Source organism: Pseudopodoces humilis, chromosome 6 (genome assembly GCF_049639895.1).
Source record: "Pseudopodoces humilis isolate 2021_Gansu_Grassland_sample_001 chromosome 6, ASM4963989v1, whole genome shotgun sequence".
Lineage (NCBI taxonomy): Eukaryota > Metazoa > Chordata > Aves > Passeriformes > Paridae > Pseudopodoces > Pseudopodoces humilis.
The window spans coordinates 55,568,288-55,593,681 of NC_142205.1; the positions used below are offsets into that span (position 1 = coordinate 55,568,288).

A 25,394-nucleotide genomic window follows, 5' to 3' on the forward strand; every position below is an offset into this window, starting at 1 on the left:
GTGTGTGTGTGTGTGTGTGTGATTCCCATGTCTGTCAAATGGCTCTGACCCCGGATGAATGCACATCAAAACACATCTTCAGGCACACCCAGGTCTTCAGGCCCATCTCAGCAGAAACAAAGAGGATTTACAGCAAAATCTAAATAAAATATTTTGTATTTCTGACCAAAGCATTGTCCTGTAGTCACACCAGGCTGGTAATTTTCTATTAAAGCGGGATTTTCACATGCAAGAACTTGCCACGGCCTCCTTTCAAGTTTATGTCAGCTTCCAGTTTCTTTCCCCCCTCTATCATCTTGGCCAGGAAGCCCAAAATAATCAAATCCCTTGGTGCCCTTCCATTTGACAGCCTCCTCTTCCCCTGACATTCAGAAATGCTGAGGGGCGAGGTATTTTGAGCTGCACCAAATGCATAGCTAGAAATGCCAAGCGAAACCCTGCTGTAATTCTGATGTGTGATGCACAAAGCCCCTTGCTTTGGGAGATGTTTCAAAATTAAACACAGTGGCCAGGCTAACTCATAACTGTTTATTGTAAATCACTCAAGAGTTTACACATCATTAATGGCAAAATAACACTTTTAAAACACCTGCTGGATGAAAGACAGAATAAAGACAACTCTTTTATATTATATGGCATCATTTGAAAAACAAGAAACAGAACAAAAAAGAAACCATTTTAATTTTTTTCCCCACTTTTGCATCTTTCCTGAAAATATCTGGGCCTGAGTCTCACTTATCTTGAGATCCCTGCCTTGCCCAGGGCGTGGGGCTGTGTGGCTGGGAAACATGCACTCCCTCTCCGAGGGGCAAGGCAGTGACCTTCTGTATAAATGAAAATCATGCCCTCTATCTTCAAAAGTGCTCCAGTGCTGACAGTACAAAGCCTCTCTCCTGCACTGGCTAACATCTAACACAAAGAGCTATATGTCCCATTAAATCCACATGCCTTTTTTTTTTTTAGATTTTTTTTCTTTTTTTTTTTCTTTTTTTCTTTTTTTTTTTTTTGTTTTTTTGGTTAAGCAAGGCAACTGTTAAAATTCAGAAGCTACATAACTGTCTTTATATTTTGCTCAGAAACCAATGGATGTTGCATGCAGCTGAAATATTAGTACAGGCTCTGACTTAGATAAAGGTCAGTTTTTAAGACCCACTAGTCAAAGGCAGAAAAAGAAATTAAGAGGCCTCTTGTGCAAAAGGGGCTAAAATATGCATGCATCAATGGCCATGACAGATTAGAATATGACTTAGGTCTCCAAACACTGAAACCAAAGCTTTATTTGGCTTAAGACATGGTTGAGCTCCATACATTTACAATTACAATGTATATGTGACAACAAAGGAACCACCTCAATATAGCATCAGTTGGTATTTTGGCCTGTATAGAGACTAATCTTCAACACAAAAGCCTGCTCAGCAGTAAATGGTTTTCATATTTAGCAAAGACAGCAGTGCACTGGGCTGGCTAACAGGGCTAACAAAAAGAAGGAAGCAGGTTTCCAAACTAACATCTAACTAAAGTGAGGGTGATTTCTCCCCTGGACATACTGTTTCTCATCAGTGTCTGTCCTTTCCGTGAGTATGCAGCTGACACAGCACACTGGGCCCTGCCCCATCTCCCCCGAAAGATGCGCCTCAAAACCTTATTGGATTAGCAGTAGGAACAAAAATCTCCCCTGACTTCCTTCAACCTGCCAACATTTACCACGAACAAGCAAATTACAACAAATCTCAGACATGAACTACAGTGACTAAAATCAAATCTCTCTCCCGCTTAACTGCAATATTAAATAATATATAACATTTTTACACTTAATAGTCTTAAGTTTGGACATAAGACAGCTAATAAGGGGGAAAAAAAAAAGAAGCTGTGGCTGAATCAATTCCTGAGGAACTCATTCAGCCCAACCAAACTGAAACGAAAGAAGTACTTTTACCCAGGAGTAAATCCACCACAGGCACGGGGTTGTGCGCGCACACCCAGACAGCCACGCGGACAGCAGCGCTGGCACAGCGAAGCGGCACTCCTCAGGCACTGCCATCTCCAGTCCTTTCCTTGCGAGCCTGGATCATCTCCTTCGGAGCCTGCTTGCGGTCAGTGACCAACCCCAGCCAAAACATGAAGTCAATGAACCAGGTGGTGGGGTTGAACTTCAGGCCCAGCTCACTGGCTGAGTAGTCAAACGGGAAGGTGTGGTGGTAGTTGTGGAAACCCTCACCTGAAAAACAGAGAGAGAGTTTAAAGACCACACGGCTGGCACTTTTGTTAACCCAGGAACACACTCAGACAGGACACTCCAACACCCATTTCCCACGTCTTGCATCTAGTAGAGGTTACACTCCAACCCAGACCTCTAGGGCAGACCCAAACCAGGCTCCATTTCATTGCTCTGGGCTTTCCTCCTCGGTAGGATGGGGCATGTCCCACGCCTTATGCTCAGGGAAGAAAACCAGAAGTGCTTCAATAGAGGGGGCACACAACTGAGTCAGAAGTGGGGTCACTCCCTTCTGCTGCACTATCTGCTGAGCAGAGCTTGCTGCTGGGTGCTAACACCTCCCTTCCCAGAGACCACACGGTGTTATTTCAATGTGGGCACCATCAGTAGAACAAGGCTGCCTTCCTCTAGCATGCACAAGCTCCGGCCTCCCCCAGTCCCCGGCTCCAAGCGGCGTCCCAGCCAGGGCCAAAGAGGATGGGACACCACAGAGCTGTGCCAAGGGCTGCAGCACTCACCAATGGCTCCCAGGGTGACCAGGGTGTTCTGCCTGGGGTTGATGTTCTTGTCGTAGGGGCGGTTGCCGTACATGTGTGCGGCGCTGTTGACCAGCCAAGTGACGTTCAGGGAGATGGTGTACCGCAGGATGGAGGCCAGGAAGTAGGCGTTCCACAGGCTCTCGCCCCACAGGTACCACGGCACAAAGGTGGGGATCACAAAGCACATCAGCACAACTGAGCTCTTGTAGTACCTGCGGGCATTACAGGGCGAGAAGAGAAAAGGGAATGCAGAGTAAGACCCGTCTTGTTTATGCCCCTATGAGAGATTTAAAATAGACCCCTGCTTTTGTTGAGTTTTCTGGAAGGGGTGAAGAAAAACAGAGTTTGGATTTATTAAACAGTTATTAAAACTTTGCATTCCCTGAAAGTCTTTCAGATAGGAAGGACTGTTGTTTTTATTTGACAAAAACAGAAAAACAGCTTTCAATTAAAACCCACGGTGAACTGGAAAAATGATAATATTAGCAGCATTTTTGAAAGGAAGTTTTCATGAACACAGTTCTCATGTAACACATGAGCTAGTTTTGATCATCTTGTGCATGAAATAAATCAACCTCTTGCCTTGCAAGTTCTCTGCTTGACATATTTTGTTGTTTGGAGGTTGTGCCTCACATCCTGGGCTCCAGAAGGAGATCTGCAGCTCTGCAGCAACACCAGCCATGGTGAAGAGGGCATTCCTCAGCTCTCTCACACAACTCAATCCTCACCCACCTGAGCTAAGGCCCTCCAAGCACACAAGTTCCCTTTCTTTGCTCTACCAAAGATAACCATTTCCCACTCATATGACTGACTTCTGATAAGATTTGCAAATCTCATCAGTTCAAGGCTGGGATTTAAGTAGAGCTGGAGGAGAAAAATACTTTCCAGTCCAGAAAATTCCTTCAAAGTTCAAAGCCTCTACCATACTGGGAAATAGATTAAAATATGAAAAGATATTTTATATTATTTTAATATTAATATTTTATTTATTTTAATAGAATAAAATATGAAAACAGCTTATCAGGCACCAATTAAAACTATTGTGCGAGATGGAAGAAGCCCAGACTGAAGTCTTTGATGAAGACATGAAATCTCCCATCTGAACAAGAGAGTACATTGTCTCCCATTGACTGAAACATCCACCTTGGAGTGAGAAACCTCCTTACCTGAAGTGCAGGGGAATCAATGCCTCGACACATGCCTGGGGAATACCGCTGCTTTCACCCCATGAAAACTTTGTCACGGAGACACTTCACCTGTGAGCTCCTCTCCCACATCACTTGCAGGATTATTGCTCCCTTATTCACAGAGGGTAGGTTTTGCTGTCACTCATGCCTGGAGCAGTAGTGTGATTTCAGCTGAAGTGATGTGGTTTTAAACTGACTGAGTGGTGCCTTGTCCACAACTCAGCAGCACCACTAAATTCAGCAAAGCTAACAATTTGGCCTTAAAACAAAACATGACAAGAAGGATTCATTGTGATTCTTAGTAACCTGGCCTGATAGTTTTTCTACACTGTCAAAAAAACCCCAACGCTGCAACCTCGTAGAGAGGAGAAACCCAAATTCTGGGTAAGGGACAAAGTCCAAAATCCAAATCCAGAGCAAAGGGATTTGCTAAGATAACTTTCCTACAGAAAACTCACTTCTTCAGTACACAACATTTGCAGCATGACCAAAGCAGTAGAGCCTGCTTCTCGTGGGATGCTGTTGTCCTGGAAAAGATAATAAGCAAAGAAGAGCTGCAGCAAACTGCAAGGGAGCTGTTGCAAAAAGGCGCTGTCAACTGAGGAACCAGTAAAAGCAACCTTACGTGGAGGGAAGTATTCCTGACTCCTGTAAGATTTCCATTACAAGGGTAATTTTTTTTGCATTAGAGAAATCTGTGCACTAGCAGAAAACCTCCTAATTTTTAGACCTGACTGCTTCCCTCATTCAGAAAAAACACAGAAATGGCCACAAGTTTTCCAAAGTGCCGAGATGAAATGCTTGCAAGCAGAAAGTCTTCTTGTGCCTAGAACACAGGTACTCACACAGAGCATAAAGGATGTTGCTCAATTCCCAGCTCTCACAGAGTGTGTAGCAAACTGAGCTAGGACTGTGCTAATTCCCAAGGGAGATAATTAATCCTGTATAGAATGGCAGTCTTGGGAGAGGTGGCACTTGGCCTGCACTGGCCCAGGGTGCCAAAGATGACTTTGCAGAGCGAAATGTGCACTTCTGCGTTAAGGCAATCAGTGATTGCAGACTTTGCTCCTGTGATCAGAGAAGAAGGCCAAGATCCGAGCAACTTCTGCCACAGCTGTTTTCGTAACCAGCCCTGGCTTTTTGGGAAAGCAGAGGCACAAGGACTGGGCTCATTGCTTGTGCCACAGAGCCTTCGAGGACAGTCTACAAGTGTTGGCCACATGGGAACAGTGGGGACCAGAGGAAAGGCACCCAGCACCTGCAGTCAAGGTGGCAGGGACACCTCGGGGAAGAAAAGGGAAAGACGAAAACAAGGAATGAGCCACAACCCCACCACCAGGCGGGAAGATCTCTCCACGCCCACCTCACATCAGAGCCCAGCTCTCCCACTTACTTTCTTTGGAACCTGACGACAGGGTCATCCAGCAGGTCAGTGAAATCCAGTTTCCTGCCCTTCTCGATGACGTCCCGGTGCTTGCGCACGAAGAGCCAGCCGATGTGGGAGAAGAAGAAGCCCCGGCGGGCGTTGTGCGGGTCCGCGTCCGTCTCTGAGTACTTGTGGTGCACACGGTGGTCTCGGCTCCACTCGTAGATGTCGTTCTGCACAAAAAATACGGTGGGGTGAGAGGAGAATGGCCAGGCACTATGACTTCCACACACAGCAGGAAGCCCCTCTCTGAGGCTCCTCAAAAAAGGGTGTTGACTAAAATCCCCAGCTTTGCAGCCAGCCAGCCCATCACACCGCTCCTGTCAGTCCCCACATGGAATGGGACCTGATCTGGGAACTGGTGGCACAGACTGGACAAGTCTCAGGGCTGGGAATGGCTGTTGGAGCCTCTTGGGACTTACCATCATCAGTCTGCCCTGGGTGCCTGAGGATGGGCTGCAGGGACTGGGTACACACATGTTTACATTGTTATTTTAAGACTGTGCTATGGGGAACTTTGTCTATTTATTTTTAGGGGACTACTGTACAGAGGCTCTCAGTTCTGGCATCCTCTTTCTCAGCTGGTTGCAGCTGGTGCCCTCCAGGCACAAACACAGCACTGAAAATGGGACAGAGCTTGTGGATCACTACAACTACTGTAGTGAACAACACGACACTGAAATACCTTACGGCTGCAAATGGAATCATGTGGACTGCAGGGAGGAAGGGATGGACCACAATTTCACACTTGGATCCACAGAGAGACTTTCTGAGTTCGTTCAGCCAAAGGGATTTCAGCTTCCCACTTTACTCTGCAGGATGCCCTGGCTGGATGCACCGGACTAAACTGGTGGCTTTTGCAGTGGTGCTGAGCTATTAGTGCAGGGCACTGTAAGCACATTCAGCACTTGCAAACCTCAGGCCACACACTCATCTGTGAACTGAATTGCTCAACACCAGCACCAAAACATGGAAATGTCAGTTACTGCCCACATCCACAGGAGTGTGAACTTTAATCAGGGAGTTCTTAGCAGAGGTTGCTATTTCCATCTCTGCACGGTCAGGGAGGTACCCAAGCAGAAATGCCCAAGGAAGGAAAGGCTTGGGTTACTTTTAGGAACAGCACCCACAACCACCAACCACAGCAGCTTTGCTCCCAGTACAACTGAGCAAATGGTTTGAAGTGTCTCTGAAGTAAGAACAGGACACCACCCATCTGGGCACTGAATATACCACAGGACACAGCAAGCACAGGATAACGAAACCTTTATTTTGTGGGGCAAAAGCCCTGTGCTGAAAGCATTGCAGAAATCATTGCTCTTTCTTTCAGCTATCAATGTCTGAGAGAAAGCACTGAGGGCACTCTGGGAACAACTGCAAAGAGCAGCTAAAGAATCCAGCTCAAATAGCTCCACGTCCCATTTCAGCTTTGCAAAAATGCTCTCTGCCTGCAAGAGCACACCAGGGACAAGTGAGGAACAAGAGCCCCGGAAAGATCTCAGCTCCACTGCATTCAGCTATGCTCAGCCCTTTACTGTTGTCATGTAGTGAACACACTGATGCTGGGAGTGGGCTGGGGATGAGGGGGACATTTTTCTGCAGCACTGACGCATCTAAGCCACTGAGAGGAAACAGCAAGGATCAGCCCCTTGCAAGTGCTCCAGTGTGTTGCACCTTAACCATCTCACTGCATAAGAAAACAAACTGCAAAAAAGCTAAGGAAGTCACCCAAGTCCTCAGTGAGAACAAGGGGAAACCTCTACCTTCCTACAGAGAAATCAGAAGGAATGAAAACCTCTACACTGCTTCAAGTGGCTTCAGTGGGAATATCCATATGACTGGAAAATGTCAACATTAAGTAACTTAAAAATAAAACAGGGTTATGCAAGAAGCACACTTAGAAAACGTCTTCTTTCTTAACCAGAAATAGTTTTTCAAAACTGAGACTATTGATCAGTTTGTCATAAGAGCACTTGATAAAGTCGGTTGTGGGACAGCAGATAACCAGGAAAAGCAATGATACTGTGAGAAATTAACTTGGCTTTTCATGCCACAGCAAATGCCTGCAGAGATGGCAAAAAACCCCACGATTCCCTAGATGAAAGGGTTAGGAAGCTGTGAAACAACTGAATTGCATTTAATTAAAAACCACAAAGGCTAAGAGGAAATAAAGGCCTGAGGCCAGAACTGTTGACGATAAATACAGTAAGAACTGGAGCACAGCATGTGTAAATATGCTCCTAGCATATTATTAGCAACCATTTTTCAAGAACATCACTTTTGATCAAGTTTTGGGTAAACATGGGAGTGAAATCCCTTCTGAGGCAGAGAGCAGCAGCATCACGCTGTGAGCGGTGAGGTTTCATTAGCAGGTCCCTTAACAAACCTGCAGACTGAAATGTGCCAATGGCCTGGGCTGTGTGGCAGTCTCCGTGTGCTGACACAGATTTCCACACCAAAATGTGTACAAATGCACCCAGCACAAACACAGATTGTGCCACAGAGATGACACCAGCATGGCCCAGCTGGGGTGCTGGAACTCAAAGGCTAGGAGATCAATAAGCCAGGTATTACCTATGTCTGAAACAGACAAGTGACAGCAAGGAGCACAGTCTTTCAAAATTATGAGAGCTTCATTCTAGATGGAGAGGAGAAACACAGTTCAGCATGTTCCCATCATAAAAAAATCCACACGGCCAAAGTGGCTGCATCTGATGGTATTCCAGAGGAGGTACAGCATGTCACAGCCCAGCCTGCATCAAGCTAAAACTCTACAGCAGAGTTTCCTTCCCCTACCCTTCAAGAATTCTCAATATTTCCTCCTCATTTAGTATCCAGGGATGCTGTATGCATCTCCACAGCTACCTCTTCCTCCCACAGCCAACGTGAAGTAGATGGACCTGAAAACTCATCACTCACTGTCTGTTTGTGGTGATGCACCTGGAAACGCACCACTCACTGTCTGTGGTGGTGGAAACAGTCTTTACAGGCAGTGGATGTCATGGTAATTAGGAGCAGGCTTCAGATTTAGAGTGGGTAATTTGGCCTTTCATCTTATTTCTGATATGAAGGGTACAAAGGTGGCTTGAAGCTACTGTGAAGTACCTCCTTCCCTGCCTCAGAATCCCACCGTGTCCTCAGACAAAGGCAGTGACGAGGCCAGTGCAGCTGAGAGCAGAATCCATAGCAACAGGGGAGCAGAATGCAATGAAATCCCTGGGTGCAGGCTCAGGCTCTACACATTCATTTAAATTACTTGTGAAAGATAAGATCAGCTGTGTAACAAACAGGGAGACAGTACCAGGGGCTTCTCAAACCTCAAAACAGTTGTTTAACACACTGAGCAAAGAGCTTGTAAAGCTCTGCAATGAACCAAGCAGCAGATGGAAAACGGTTCAGAATAAAGAAAGGTTATAGTCAAAATGGACACATTTCCATTTTTCAAGCAAAAGCATTGTGCTCTTTGCAATGTGTAGAGAGGCTAACTAATTAATTCTTTCCACCTTAAAAAAGAAAAAATCGAAGATGATAAATGAGCAGTACAGAGGTAGATAAAGGGACTCTTTTCATCCTCTGTCAAGGCAGATGAACAAAATGTCAATCAACCTGATTGAAAGGAAAAAGATGAAAACTCAGGGCACAACACATACATGGTACTCAGTGCCACAAGGGGTTATGGCAGCCAAGCTCAGTAAGTTTAATTTTAGTACAGGTTCCTATCTCTATCCTTACCAGCCAGAGGAGGAACCAAATTCACACTGAGAAGATCCTGGTTCAGGGCTAACTCCTACAACCAGCTGGGTGTTACACAAGTGTTTCTGTGGTCTAGGACTGACTACCAGCAAGTACAGAGCTAGTAACACACTTCTTCACAAACGTATTTGAATTTGGCTGGTGAAAAACGCTGCATAAAACAGAGATAAATTAAGATAGTGAAAGGATGCCTGCTCCCCTTTCTGGGCACAAAGTCTCTAGCTGTCTGGATGAACAGACTCTTGGTTACACAGACACATTTGCATCAAGCTGGCCCTTATAAAAGTCTCCATGTTATCCTGTAAAGTGTGGGGCCTGACCTGTGCCACAGACCAGTTGCTGGGGTGCTGAGCCTCTGATTTGGTCATGTTCAGCTTGGTCCTTGTGTAATTATTGCTCCTGGTCTGCCTAGTGCACATTGTTGCATGGGTGGTGAGAGGAACTCTGCATCCCCTGAGCCAGCAGAATGTGTTACAGCAAATAAATGTCTTTCTGCCAGAAAAAAAAAGGTTGTTTGTTTTGGTTTTTTTTTCCCTTTCTTTATTTTACTTGTCTCTAAGCTGAGGGGATTCCTGCACAGCAGAGAGAGCTGCCTGGAGGCCAAGAATCTGAACAAGCAACACAAGCTCACCTGGAAAGCCATGGAGTTAGCTGCAGCCAGAAAGATCCTCAAAGGCAGCTTGGCTTTGTAGGAACGGTGGCTCCACAGGCGATGAGCACCAGCTGTCACACCCAGAGCCGTCATCAGGAAACAGAAATACGCTGAAAGATACAAAAACAAAACACAGGGTGTGCCACAGGGCCAACTGACATTATTTGGGCTCTCTTTGGTGTCAAGATGCTCCTTGCCCAGCCTGCTGATGCCTGCAGGTTCGCCAAGACTGGGCAGACAGCAGATGAGGTTCTCAGCCCACCTCTGCCTCACAGACTCTTTGCCTAAAGAGGACAGGCTTATTTTGCAAGTGTAAAATTAAAACAAGAGCAGATTCAAACATTAAAGAATATTACAGGACAAATTCAAATCAATTTACATCATCTGCAGCAGTGTGTTGTTTAGCCAGGGCTCCCTGCCACCCTACACAGACAAGTTTTGGTTAAAACAGCCTATTTCAAATACCTAAATAGAGTTACCAGAACAAACAGGGAGATCCCCAAAAACGGATTTTGTACTTGTGTCTGCACAAGAGTCTGCCCATCAGGGAACCCTGTTAGACAGGCAGTAGCTTGACAGGAATTCAGAGTCTGCTTTTCCCAGTATGTAATGTAAAACATTTGTCTTTGCAAAAAGAAAACAAACGTATATGTAGGTGTGTGTCTCTATCAACTCCCAGCTCACAGTGCTTGAAATTTCCGCATCTGACAGAAAATAGCATGGAAAGGTATTTGGGAAAATAACAGCAACCATATTTCACATTGATTGTCACCCCTGCAGACTGAAGAAGCAAAGGGACTTCTTCCACTCGGCTGGTGGATCCATCAAAAACAGATTTAGCCAAATTGCTTGCCATTGTGTCTATGGCCAAAATCCCTGACATCTCCTGTACAGTAAACCAAAGCCTTTCTCACAAGATGCAGCAGACACATGGAGTCAGAATGGTCCCAGTAAAGATGATGCCTCTCTAAAACCTGTTTTGGGTGCCATCACTGAAGACACAGTTCTGATTTTCAGCAAGCTGAGTGCTCATGGGACTCCTAGAAAAGCCTCACTTGTGCAGTTATGCCCAGTGCACTGAAGTCTATCATGAAATTAAAATTTCTACTTTCCTGAAGAGAGGTACAGAAATGAACTAAAATCATGCATTCTCTCTGCACATTATCTACAGATTTTGCTGAATCTACAGATTACTCTCAGATCAGTAAAAATGCTGACACCACAATTCCTCACACTCCAGTCTCCACTGCAGAGCAGCAGTTTTTGCACATGCCTTGTTACAGCAAGGATTTGGACTTCTATGAAATTAGGGAAAACCTATCCTACCATTTGCTGTGTGTGATGTCGAGCTGTGCAGAAACATCACTAAAGAAAGCCTTCCAAATCACTCAAATGATTGTAATTGTTGGAACAGATCTGTGACACACAGAATACTGACATTATCCAGCTAACATAAAAAAATTAGAGTCCTGAATCATTACAAGAACATATTTTCTGTGGGCTTTGTGACTGCTTAACCTCCTGCTAGTCATGGCCTGAAGTCTCCCATCTTCAGCAGTTTCTTTGCTTCCTTAAAGCACAAGGGGGCTTTTCTCCCATTTCAAAGCAAGAAATCATTTAATTGACCAAGTGCTTCTCAGCGGCACCCATCCATCTTAATCATGAATGATTGCTTAAAACTAGAATGAAAGGTAAATGGGTAAAATGAGAACTACGCGACATTAGGGTTGATTTCACTTCCCTTCTCTGTCCAGTGTAAGAAGGAGGCTGTGTGGTAGGTAACAGACCACATGGAATATCTGCACTGAACACCATCAGGGACAGCCCTCTCTGGCCCTTGCCAGCCCCCCAAGGACTTGCCAGCCCCAGCCCACTGCTGCAGTGCTCAAGTGATCAAGAAAACAGCTGGGGCCTATACCCACGCACCATGCCTATTTTTTGGCTTTGCAGAGGAGGAATCATAAGAGCAGGAATCTTCCTAATATAAATCCCGAGGGTTGAAACATCCCCAGAAACAAACAAACAAAATTACTCGGGAGGTTCAGTGTCAGAGCAGAAACAAATCCTGTCAGACAAATGCACTACTTGGTGATAGCAAGTTTTGTGATTCTTACAGCAATTAAGGTGCCTGAAAATAATATTTGACCGCTAATTCCCAATGTATAAATAGCCAAGATGAAAAATATTTGCCATGTAAGGAATAGGTCTCAGGCTCTCCTTTGCAGAATAAATTTGAATCTCAAACCAAAAATCAGACTACCATTTGATTATATATTAATCATGCACAGCTACAGGACCTGTATGAGAAGAAGGCCACTGCTTGTTCACCTCTTCCATTTTCGGGGATAGGAGCGTGTGTAGGGGGTGAACACGTCAGTGAAACACAGGATTGCAATGTGGAGCAAAGCAGCCAGTTAATAGCAATTCCTCCTTATACTGAAAACATCTTCTTAGAAATGTAGCTAAACTGTTTTCCTAAGTAATAAAGAGTAAATAATATTTATTGCAGAAAAAAGGGGGAAAAATAAAGCCACAAGCAAAGTACCAATTAACAACCTGGAATTCAAACTATTAATGTTATATTTCTTTTTAATTTAGTGGGATAGCTAATGCACAAAGAGGAAATTGGTGAAATAGCCAGATGTGTCCTCTGCATAGGACACAGCACATTCTGCTAAGGTCTGGCAGGAGCATTTCCAACCAGCTCACTTGACAGAGCACACCATAAGCAAAATGATTCAGAACTGGAGCAGAGGGGGAACCACTTAAAAGAGGGAACAAAGAGGAAGGGGGGAAGAGAAAACAGCAGGCAAACCTGTGCAAACGCATGAAAGAGAGACCCAGTGCACGGGGACAAGGAGAGGATGCAAGAGAGACAAGCCACACGAGGTTAAAGTAATGTGCAGGCAGGGAGCTGGCGGGTTGCTAGGCTTCCAATACCCTGTGCCTGTGCACAGATGCTATTTATGGGAACATGCCAGAATCAATAGGCAGAAGATTTTTATTCAACATTCTTATTAATGACCTGAAACAAAGGCAAACAGCATACTAATTACAACAGGGGATGATGCTATATTTGGAGCAGCAGTGAGAGCTAAGAAAACCCAGAAGGATCCATGAAGAAACAGGGAAAGTAAGGCTCAAAGTAAAGACAAAGCAAAGTAATGTAGTCTGGGGAGTGGTAATTGGAGACAGGGATCTGTGATGAGGGTGAGAAGCTTGGGGAAGCAGGAGTCTGAAAGGAGGATCACCAACAGTTCATAAAATAGTCCCAGTGGGCCATATGATAAGGCAGCAAGACATCAGTCTGATTTTGAACAGCAGGCACAGAGGTATCTCACTGTCAGACACAAGCAATGAAAACTACACCAGGCAAGTAATACAGAAATTGATAGGAAATCAACAACACCAAACATTTGGACACCTTTTTCAGAACAACTCATTATGCCCATAGCTGGAGTTCCAGAAAAGCTTTACTAAGCCCAGTGCCAAACTCTTCTGAAAATCTCAGTATCCAGGGAAATGGCTTCTTATGAAGATATGGGAGATGTTGCCACAGTCTGTATCTACTTCACAGGCATCAGGAAATCATCCTCTGATCTTACTGGTTGTTTAAACTGGAGCAGATCTCACTCCCCCAAAAATTTCAATTCTGTTTTGTTTGTGAATCCAGCACATTACAGATTGATTTTGAATTTTATCTCATTATTTAAAAAAAAAAATCAACCAAAAGAAGATGCTCAATAAACACTGGGTTCACTCTGCATATCTGAACAGACAACTCTGGCTCCTGAAAGCGAGGAGATGGCTGGATTGTTTGGCACAGATGACAAGGAAGCACTGTGGGACAGCAGCTATCCACACATTACCAATGTCAAACATAACCCAGTTAGATGGAGCAAATCACAATTATCTCAGAGGGACGGCACATCAGACAGGAAAATAGGAGCAGTGAAACAAAATCAACTGCTCATTCACAACAGCACTACTGTCAACACACAAACCATCTTTAACATACAGAACAATGTCACACACTCATTCCCATGGGGTGGCAGCACACGGAGCCCGGCACCACTCACACCCAGCGGCTCCGATCCCTGTGTGTGAGTGGCACGGACAGAAGGGATAGCAGGGCTGGGAGCAGGGAGGGGAATCAGCCCTTGCCAGTCTCACTGCTGGCATCTCACTCCCATCTGGCTCTCAATCCCTTCACAGGGACTTGAACACTGCATTCTACCACAGCAAGGTGACCACTCTGAACCTGGCACCATCCTTACAGTTTGCTCTCTGCACATTGTTCCAAACACAGATCCCACCACAGGCCTGTTCTGAACACACTTTGGCAACTTCTGAGAACCTTTGAGCTTTTTTGCATGTTACAGCATGTAAGAAACTTTTCTGTGGTCCTGGAGCAGACTTGGTTTTAAGTCAAGTGATGACACATCAGCCAGGATAGGGTGTATTACATCAATGCCAGCAAGCAAGGCAGAAACTCCCAATCTCTCCAGTACCAACAATGGGGAAAAACTTGTGGGGGAAAACGCTCACCCCTTCAGACAAGATAGATGGGAGCCCTTGTGAGATCAGAGCAATGGCTCACCTAGCCCCATACCTTCTTCTAAGAGGGGTAAGGGGAGTTGCTATGTAGAGGAGATTGAATTAAAGAAGAATTAAAAAATAAATTAGAAAGGAATAAAAAAGACAACACAGGCCAGCTATTGTTGCACTAGCATTGCCTGCACACTTCAATTGGTGTGGACTTCAAGATGTGACATTTTGCACAGAGAGTATGTGAAAAGCAATTACCAAGGCAAGTAATTACTGGAGGCTGCCCCAGAGTTGTTATCACACCTGCTCTGACCAGGAAGGTGACAGACCTTGAGTCAGGACAGCCACCAAGTGTCAGGGCCTTGGTTTTATGTCTTCTTCTGAGGACATCAGTCCCATTTACTCCTGTGCTGGCTGCTGTCCCCTCGTGCCAGCCCCCAATGCCAAGGCTTGCTCACAGCCAACCCACAACATTATTTTGTACGTGCTCAGGGAGCTGCTCCTCCAGTGGGGTCTTCGCCCTCCACCTGCTATTTTGGAAAAACCTTAGCTCTTCTACTGCCATCCTTCTGGGCACAGCTTCAGAAGCACACAGCACTCTGGATGGAGGTCCCACTGCAGGCTCATGGCATTCCCAACACTGTTTAGCATGCAAGGACCGACACATTCCCAGGCCCAGCCTGAAGTTACATTCAGAAAAGGCTTACACATTTTTACAAACACACAGTGTGTCTCCAGCCGTTCAAGGATCAGGAGGCAAGATCTCATGGGTACAGGAGGGAGTCATTTCCTCAGATGTGAATTCTAATCACACCAATGGCAAAGAAAGCACTTCTTTTGCTTGGGGAATTAAAATTAACAAACGCAAGGGCTGTGCTTCACCTGTAGACACCTGTTACCTCTTCAACAAGAGGGCAGCTGGAGACAGCTGACCTTCAAATGCTGTTCATGATGAGGACATCTCATGACATGACACCATTTGGTGGAAATTCTCTCTCCACAGTAGCCAACAAAGTCTCAAGCAAGCTGCCGAGAAATTTTCATCTTAGCACAAGCCATTTTTTTTCTCCCCTGTATACAAAAGGATACCACAACTTGACTCGCTTGTATTAAAAAAAAAATATTTGAGGATTAAAAATTACAAGAATAGACATGAAACTTTTGTCTGCTTCCACACCAGCATCCTGTGCTTATTCAATCAGATAAAAATTGCTTGTTAGGGAATTTTACTACCCAAATGAATCAAACCCAAAGTTTTCCATTATGCTGCAAGAACTGCATGAGACATACAAACAGCAAGTTGCTCAAGCACAAACATGCAAAGCTGATTGACTGACATAAATATGTAACACACCTGTAATTTCCAGTGGTGATTTTTTTCTTTTCTGAAAATTACAGTACATCTGCACATCCTGTATCTGCCTTTTCCTCCTCACTTGTGGGTTTTTGCTGTTATTCAGTGGCAGATTTAGGACTAATATGACCAAACCAGGGAAAGTACTTCCAGTAGTACCAAGTGCTTCATTCCCACTGAAATTAAGGGCAGCACTGCCACTCATTTCAGTAGCTGCACCATGCCTGGTCTCTCCTGAACTCCTAAGAGATCCTCCACTTCACTACACACACAGACAGGGGTAGAAGATTCTCTTCTGATTCAACATCAGGGCTCAGACCAGAAACATAGCCGATAATTTTGTGGTGCCTCATATGCTCTTTTATACTTTCGTTAGGTAACGCTGAGTTTGGGAATGCATTTTCTTAAAATGCCATGTCTTCCCCCAGAATGGAAAGTTTTCTTACCCCAAATCAGGCCAGCAGCCTTTCCAAACACCTCAGTTAAAATTGCTGGTTGATGTCACACACTGCACCAGTGGGAGGGCTGGGGTCAACATGCAGCAGTCTTAGATGTAGATAAGTTATCAAATCCCCAGTACATATCTCTACTGCTAAACTCCAGGGAAACCTTAGAGATCTCTTCCTCCACAGCAAAGAGACACCAGGGAGCATTAACATATCACTTAACTTGCAGCATCCTACAAAAAAAGCTTTATTTCCTGACCTGGAACTACATTTATTAAGAAGGAAGAAGAAATTTTCACTTTAGTCCCTAAATCACTGCCAAGAAGCGATGTTGAATGAGTGCTCTGGCCCTGGGGTCTCTGGGAAGGAAACACTGCTCTGCTAGCCAACCCTCTGCTCACTGAGCCCTGCTAACTATCAAAGGCTGGCATCAAAAGCTCCTTGGGCTGGATTCAAGTGAGCAAATGAGAATTAAAAAGCACTGGCGTGCAGCAGCACCAATTCTTGGGCCGCCCACCATACAGGTCATGCCAGCTCTCACGGGGAGCCGTGCTTTCCTGCAGAGACCAAACATGTGAAATCTCAGGCCGGAAAGTTTCATCTAAAATTAGATCTACACATCCTCTGAGATACTCTAAATTGAGCCAAGAGAGACAGAGATAAGAGGAAGCACATCAAAGGCAAAGGGGAAGCGGAGTTTCAGAGCTGCAGAGAAGATGATTTCTGATGATGCCCTGCTCCTGCCCCTCTGTACCATGGTGGAGCTCCAGGAGAAGCCATCTATCACATCCCCTTGGCCCTGCCATCACCAGCTCATGAAATCCAGGCTGCCTCTGCCTGGATGCACATGCCTGTGTATGCATTTTCAGGAACATTCCCCAGAGCCAGCACTTTTGGCTGAGTATACAAAAGACTTTATTCCGGTTGGAAAAGCAGAAATGTTCATATTGACAACTGCAGCCAGTGTGACATAAATAAAGCCAATAGAGCAATGGAAAACGTGGCTGACAGCAATTGTTCCAGGCAATGCTAGAACTCCCCTAGGAAGGAAATACAGATTCCCTGAACTCACCAGCAACTGGATTGCCTTAAGATGTCGAACAGCTTACATCTATTTTTAGATCAAAAGAGAAGGCTGGAAGGTGCTTTGGCTTCTCTGAAATTTTTGATGCTTATGTGTAGCCTGTCTCAGCTCAGCTGGGTCCTGCGTCATCACAAAACCACAGGCAGATTTCACTTCTCTCCCAGTGACCTCACTGCTGTCCTCAATCCGCACAGAGTCGGGCTCTGGTGGGTTTTAAGTGCTCTGTAAATGCCAAGACAGAATAAATGCCAATTTTACCTCTTTTTTCAGGGACAGAATAAAGAAATAGCATGGTTAAGCCATTAGCACAGCATCCCAGAGCCTTGTGTTCAGCAGGCAGCTCTACCCTGAGGAAGAAAGTTTAGTTACTGTTTAGCATCCCTGTCCAAAAAGGGACAAAGCCAAAGCTTACCCTGTGCAGAATCAGGTATATGACAGGGGAATGCCCTGCTCTGACCCAGTGCCCTCCCCATGACCACCGAAGCAGAGGTCTGATGGGTTTGACTTTCCAGGACTTCACAGTCCAGATGATGTTTTTTTCTGTGCACCCTGCCTAGGTGCTTTGTGTCTGCTCCACTTGTGTGCTATTATCAGCTGCTACATCTTTCCCTTCCCCTTCCAAAACCAAACAGCTCAGAGCAAAACCCGTTGCAAAAAATGGCCTCTTCCAGCTTTCTCTCCTGGCAGTTCTAGCCTCAGAGCCGGGCCACAAGTGCTAAACCTCATTAAAATTAGAAGGCACAAGCCCCCTGCACCAAACAGGTCAGTCAGCCAGAGCTGCCAGGTTGGAGGATGCCAGGGCAGAGCAGGAGACCTTGTGTGTGGGCAGGCTGATGCACTCCAGGGGCACTCACCAGATGATTGCTCCCCACACTCCCCCAATGACTCCTCACTGTGTCCCTACAGCACAAACAGCCCTGCCCCAGCCCAGCTCTGCTCCTCCAGTGAGCTCTAGCACTCAGAACATCATCACTGCCCAAAAATGTCGAGAGAAAGATCCTCCAGAAATCCCCATCCCCTGCTGCTGAGGCCTCTGCACAAGAGGGATGGCAGGCACACAGTTCCCTGTGCCAGCATCACAAACAGCCTTCCCCTCTGTTTCACATCAGCTTTGCTTTACTTAGCACAGTAATTGTTAATGTTTCACTCTCCAGTGGGGCAGCACATTTTATTGTTAGCCTACACAGTAAAAACAAAATCTGATTACAAGAATTGTTTGGCTTCAATTATAACATCAGTGTTAGTTACAAGTGCAAATGTGACTGCAGGGAGGGTAGGTGGAGTGGCAGAGATGAGGAACCACACTAAATTCAATGCAGTAAGCCCCTTGAGACTTCTCCTGCAGAAAAGTCCATCCTGACTCATCCACTGAAGCTCCTCAGAGCCTGTATTCTGCCATCCCCACCTGCACATGTAACCAAAGAGAAAAAGCTAGAGACAGAAATCCCTGATGACTCCCCAGAGCTGCCTGCACCAGCTCAGGGCATGGTGGACCATGGCTAAAGAAGGCACTTCATGCTTTTGTGGCCTTCGGATGGGCTTTTGTGTGTTTGCCACAGCCAGCTCTTGGACTGCCAACAAACCTTCCCTTCAAGGGGCTGCTGCACAGGGATGCCTCTCCCGAGCCCAGGATTCCAGGAAGCAGCCCAAATGCCAACAATCCTGCTAAATTCAGACAGGGATTTCTACATTTGCTGGATCCAGCTGTCATCTCTGTCCTCGTCACACAGATCAAAGCGAAGGAGTGCCTGGGGTTCTTGTGGCTTGGCTGGAGCACGGGTCAGAGCAGCCCAGAAGTGCTTTGTGAACATCCCAATGTGAAACACGCACAGCTTTACTGCTCACTGATCCATTCCCACTGCAGGAACTCTTCAGGAGTGGCGTGAACCCACTCCTGAGAGCAACAGGACCAAAGGACCATCACATACATCCAGGGATCAGCACACACATGGAATTTTTTCCCCATTTTTCCCCCATTTTTTCCCCCATTTTTTCCTTTGCTGTGCTCATGGTGGCCACATGATGTGCAGCACACAGGGCAGAGGGAAACAACACAGGACCCCCACCAATGCAGTGGGGATGAAATCAGGATAAGGAATAAAAACACATACTTACAGCTGAACATTGTGGCTGACAAGGCCTTAAGGAACCACCTCCAGCAACAGTTAAAACAAGAGAGGGGTGAACACCGGGGAAGGGAAAACATCCAACAGGCAGGAGTGTCCTCAACAAGAGATCACTTCAGATCAGGATTCTGGTACAGACCAGGAACACTCCTGTGTGTGAGTCCATCCATACCTATGCCATGAACAGGCTGCCCAGGCAAGTGGGGGAGCCTCCATCCCTGGGTGGATTTAAAAGATGTGCTGTTGTGGTGCTCAGGGACATGGTTTAGTGGTAGACGTGGTACTGCAGACTAATGGTTGGTTTTGATGATCTCAGAGTGTCTTTTCCAACCCAAGTGATTCTGTGATGCTGTTCTATCTGTGCATTTTGTGAGGGTGTGTTCCCAGTTTTACCATGGACACGGAGCTCAGACCATTCCCAGACATGTTACAGCCACCCCCAGATCCGGGGCTCATTTTTAAGGAGAGAAACACTTCGAGAAAAGACTTTGTTCTTGTCAGAGATGATGGGAGTTCAGCTCTTGATGCCAGGAGAGAAGGAACAAGCCAAGAATTTGGCTGTTGAGAATGAGAGCTGTATAACAACGCTTTCAAATGGGCTGGGGGAGGAAAAGCCAGTCCAAAATTTCTCTGGAGACAAGCAGGGCTACTCCCCTGGGCAGACGTGCACCTCAGAGATGCAATTAACATTTGGATGCTCCACCTCTTCTCCACTCATCATCTAGTGAGCCAGCAGCTGTCTTGAACTGCTGAAAGCATGGTGGAGCTGGAGGCTAATGGACAACAAGGTCAGCCTCCTGCATTCCATAGGAACTACCCAGAGCAACTCCCTGCTCATGGCTGGGACTGTTCTGGGAGCCAGGAAACAGGAGATCACCATGGGGAGTAAGGTGAGGAAAGGTCCTGTTCATTAAACCCTTCCCACCAAGTATCCAAGATAAATGCATTTGTTCCCTATTTCTGACCCAAAACCTCACCTACAGAAATCACCTGAGCATAACCACTCTCCAGAGTGGCAGAAGAAATGACAGAAGTTTCCATCAAATGTCTCCATTTCACTGGGTGTGAAACAGAGACAATATTTCCACTCTCCTGCATCCACAGAGGTACCAAGGGGAACTTCCCTGGAGCTAGGATTTTTTTATTTACGGCTGTCTGCACAGAGTTTCCAACGCCGTGGTAGAAATGGTTTGGGACTAAAACCAGTTAATAACCAGAAAGCCAGCAGGTGGCACTCAAGAATATCCAAGACTCTGGAATCATGCAGGACCAATAAAACTTGCATCTGCAGTGCACAAGAGCAACCTGTGCCTCATTACATAGGCGTGCTACCTATCAGCAGCCTGAGAAAAAGGCTATAACCCAAAGTGCTGAGACCACACTTGCTTTCATCTCTTTTATTGGAGGGATCCAGGCATCCCAGGCAGGATGCAGACTCTTGCCTGGGAGCAGCTTGCATTTCAGCAGGAGTGCAGCTGGGCAGCACCGCTGCTCCGTCTGCGCTCCCCGACAGCCAGCACTCCCGCACGGCGGAAAGCTGAGGATAAGCATGGCACAGGGCCCGCCGTGGCTGAACATGAACAATCTGCCGCTCTCAGGAGTACTAAAACGTCTCCTAAACGCTGCTGAAACAACAGCAACAAGCCTCCCTTCCCATAGGAGCACCATTAGGGCAAGGCCATCCTCCTTCCCAGCCCCAGGCTCTGGCAAGCGCAGCAGCGTGTGACATCCACTCCTCCCTCAAGCAGCTCTGCCGAGCACATCCAGGTGATTTGGGATTTCTGGGTGGCCGTGCTTGCGCAAGTTTTTGAAGTTGTTTTGGCAGCCTGAAATAAAAGGTTTTAAAGCAGGTGAACAGCTTACTCTCTTTTGTGGTGGCTCTATTTCCTAAAATTAATTTGCCTACTTCAAGTGCTTATTCATGAGCCCTCTGCAAAGACTAAAAAGCACCTTTTTCCAAACAAAATCCGAGACAATCACGTGATTCCCCCAGATGGAGTCTTTAAGAAGTTATCATGAGCCCCCCAAAAGAAACTGTGAGCAGCTGTTAGCATCGGGCCCTGCAGTGAAACACGCTGGTACTTCCCTCTGGACACGGATTTCAGAGGTTTTTAGTTTGCTCTCCTAAATCAAACAGATAAACCTCACTGGGACTGCCACAGGGTGAGCCTGGCTGGAGCGAGGTTCCTGGTTAAGAAGCATCATTTAATGATTAATGATTTAATGATCACGGGGGATGAGCCTTGCACGGAGTTTCCTCCCAAGTGACCTCTGGAAGGTGGTGCAGCATGTCCCCAAATGAGGACATCAGTGAGCCACAGCCCCAGCTGGCCACAAGCACTCCTTTGCACAAGTTCATTCCTGGAAAATCTGCACTCTTGGCCCAGCCAGCCCCACTAGCAGCGAGCTGCTCCCACCCTGCTTCAGTTCCTCCTGGGAGCCTGGAGAGAGTGGTGATGGCACCTCAGCAAACCTCCGTGTTGCTGAGGACTGGGGGAAGGCAGCAGGGTCTTCTCCACTCAGCACCAAACCCCAAGTCAGGCTGGCAAAAAGCAAGGCAAGAGAGCTCCCAGTGAGCCCAGGCTGCCGCAGCAGGGGACATTCCAAATCCGCTCAGCCGGTTCCACGGCTGTCCCACGGGCACAGCTCAGGGCTGCTCGATGCCTCGCACACCCCGTCCGCTGCCCCTCGGGTCAAGGCAGCTCCCAGCTCATGGAAAATTTTGACATGAGTAATTTCATTGTTTTTGTTCAGCTTGGACTGAAATCAAATTCCACAGAGACACTGGGATGGCCCTGAAAGCCTATGTTTTAACCAGCTTATCTGTCCATCCCTTGGAAGATAACCCAGTTCCCGGTTCTGCACCAACTCACATCCCCAATTCTGCACCACCCAGAGTGCTGTTTGGGATCCCTTGTGCAGCCCTAGCCCCACGTGAGGTGCGGGAAGGGCCTCGAGGTGCTGGTGCGGGAGGCAACGGGAACAGAGGAGCACAGATAATCCTGAGTAAACAACCAGCTGAGCCTTCCTTGGCAGCGCTTTCCCATTGTCTATTATGTACAGCTGGACAAATGTCAATAAATTACCAATGGAAATGAGCCCTGCCGAGCAGGCAGCTTGGCTTGAACAGCTGTTTTCTAGGTGGCACAGTGGCACTTCAGCTCACTTTGCAATCGCTGCTGCATCAGCCGCCTCCGGGGGTGGGAAGGGAAGGAGGAAAGCGAGCCCTGCACAGAGGGAGGGTTTGTACCCGGCCTCCCCCAGGGGAGAACACCAGGTGGATGTGGATGGTGGAGGTGGGAGGAGAAGGTAAGAAGCCAAGCAGGCAGTGGTGAGTCATGGGAAGCTGTCGGCTTCCTGCCACACACCATGGAGGTCACAGCCAGCACTGGCATCCCAATCCCAGCACACTTGTTCCTGCAGCTTATTCACGGGGGAGCAGTGGTGGGGAACAAGGAGCAGAGCAATGGAAGGGCTTGCACAGAATCACTGGGAAGCTTCCTGAGTCCCAGGAAGGCTTGGGAAGAAAAGCACAGAGGCATGCACGGAAGGCTGCAGCTCCTCCATCTGCACCCTTCAGCGTACACACATCCCTGCACTACCTGACACTACTCTCACGCCCGCCATCCAAGTTTGCCAGCGTGCCAGCCCTGCTCCAAAGGCTGGCTGGCAGCCAGCACCCACAGAAAGGCAGTCTCACAGCTGATCTGCACAGGGAAGGAGATGTGGAGAAGTGGGGAGGGCGAGGGACATGTCTGATTGACACTTACTCCTTCCAACACAACTTCACTGGTTGGCTCCTTCCACACTGAAGCGAGGTGGGTTTGTCAACTTAAGCAGCAGCCACCCTTTTCTATCTACCCAAGCTGCTCAGGGGCACCTCACAAACAGGTCACCAGCGTGACAGCACGCTAATTTCTGTGACATATCCTGCAGGAGAGTGTATGTTTTCATGTTGCTCAGCACCTCTGAGGGGAGCAGAGCTGGTAGCCTCCAGATGAGAGAGTGGCACGCAGGGTCCAGGACAGCTGGAGCCAGCACACTCACTCCCTGCTGTGGAGCCCCTGTAAAAACCACCCACCAAACTCCTGTAAAAGCTCTGTGGTCTGCTCTAGGGTGGCTGTTAAAAATAACAATGTCAAGAAATGAAAGGCTCTCACTTTCAGAAGGAAAGGCATTGAGCTGCAAAGTCACTGAGAACTGTTTATTATTTAGCATCTGTTTAATCTCACCAGGAAAAAATACCTCAGAGGTTGGAGGGTTGAATTGGCAATTCTGTCCTTTGCCTCCAGCCTCAGGGATTTTTGTGCTTAAGCACAGTGAAATCAGAGATGATTTCAAATTGTCTTCTTGGAAAGGCAAAACAGAAAAGGAAAGCCCACCTGCCTGCACACAACAGGACCTAAAAGGGTTGAGAGCAGACCACAGGCTGTGCATTCCAGCCACACAGTTCCCACAGGCTCTCCCTGTCTCCCTGATCACCAAGCTGTGGCCAAGATAAACTACGAAATCAGCCTGACCACAACCAGGAACAGGGAGGAGAGAGGAGTAGTGCTTACAGAAGGAAACTATGCATAATAAAACCACCCCACAAACCTCTTCTGGTCATGAGCAAGGCAGGTGGGGGATCGTGCAAACCAGGCTGCCAGTCCAACACAGGTGCCCTCCAGGGTACCCAGAAACTGAGGACGGTAACTGATGGAAAGACTCATTTCCCAACTGCAAGCAGCAATGGTGGCGATTTCTGGGGGTTTAAGACAGACTGAATATCAAAAGCTGAACCCGTGAAAAAGGGATTTAGGATTTCTCCAAACAGAAGGAATTAGCCCGACTTCTAAAGCATTTAGCTGGGGTTTCTGAAGCGTCACCTCGACAGTAATCATGGCAGCCTAACAACCCAAATTCCGTGTCTGTGAGTTCCTGCAGCAGAGACCCTTCTTGCCTCTGTACAAAAGAATCCCAGGCTGTTACATTCTCCACTCACCTACCTCGAAGCAGGTTATTTATCCAAATTGCATCAGCTGTAAGCAGCACTGAAGTTTTAACCCTCTTGGCCGCCCAGACTTAAATGAATCAATATACAGTTCTGCCTGCTGAATAGTGATGCTGACATTCACCATCTCTTTGGTCTCACAAACCCTGACAAGCCTTGCACAATACTGCAGTGCTTCTAGGTAGCATTTTCTCCCAGCATCATTCTTCTGCGGAGAAAAGAGGACCTCACCACTGTAGGATGGAAGAAAAGACGCTCCATTGAACATTCTCTTCCCCAAACCGAATCCTTGGCTTTTCACGGCTAGCAGGACAGACGCTGCAAGCCATCATCCCCCGCGAAAGCACAGCCTGGCTTATCGTCTCTGTGCCGGCACCTTACAGCTCGTACTCGACTTTTCACATCTTCCCTAATGAAAATTTGCATCACCTTCCCCAGGAAACGAACGACGAGCTGATTTTCTACTCCAAACCGGAGCAGAAAACAGTGGGTGTTCATAAAGTAACACGGCGAAACATTAAAGGGACGGCCAGCGCGTCCTCCCTCACACCCTTAAACAGAAACATCAGCGCTTGACTGGGCTTTTTTAACTAAAAAACACCCGATCGATGTAACCGGAGGGAGAGCGCCTCCTGTTTCTACAGCAACCGCGGGCCCGGCGCGGCGATGGCATCCCGGGAGCGGCCGTGGGGGGGGCTCGGCAACAAAAGCCGAGCAAAGAGGGGACGGACACGGGCAAACCGAGCCGCGCCCGCCGCCCCGGGCTCCCGCCGCCCCCCGCCCCTGCACCTGTAGCGCATCCCCCGCACTCACCCCAGAGCAGGGTGAGGATGTGCGCCCGCGGCACCAGGCTCAGCGCGTAGACGGCGCCCAGGTGCAGCAGCCCCATGAGCACCACGTTGCGCCAGACGATGGCCTGCCCGCCGCCCGCCGTGCCCGCCGTGCCCGCCTCGCCGCCGGCCTCTCTCCGGGGCGCGGCCATGGCTCCGGCCGGGCGCTGGGGAGGGCCGGCGGCGGGCCCCCCTCAGCGCGGCCCCGCAGCGGCTACGGGCGGCCGGGGAGCGCCGCCGC

General features: G+C 47.5%; 1 protein-coding gene across 1 annotated transcript; it reads right to left on the reverse strand.

Annotated features, from left to right (window-relative positions):
- Positions 1–514: 514 nt before the first annotated feature.
- On the reverse strand, positions 515–25,327 carry SCD5 (stearoyl-CoA desaturase 5). The gene is made up of 5 exons (XM_005530310.3): positions 25,137–25,327; positions 9,752–9,882; positions 5,335–5,540; positions 2,734–2,966; positions 515–2,218 (listed from the first exon to the last, which is right to left on the reverse strand). Exons 1-5 carry the CDS (start codon positions 25,303–25,305, stop codon positions 2,028–2,030), a joined length of 930 nt encoding a protein of 309 aa, XP_005530367.1. The 5' UTR covers positions 25,306–25,327; the 3' UTR covers positions 515–2,027.
- Positions 25,328–25,394: the final 67 nt, after the last annotated feature.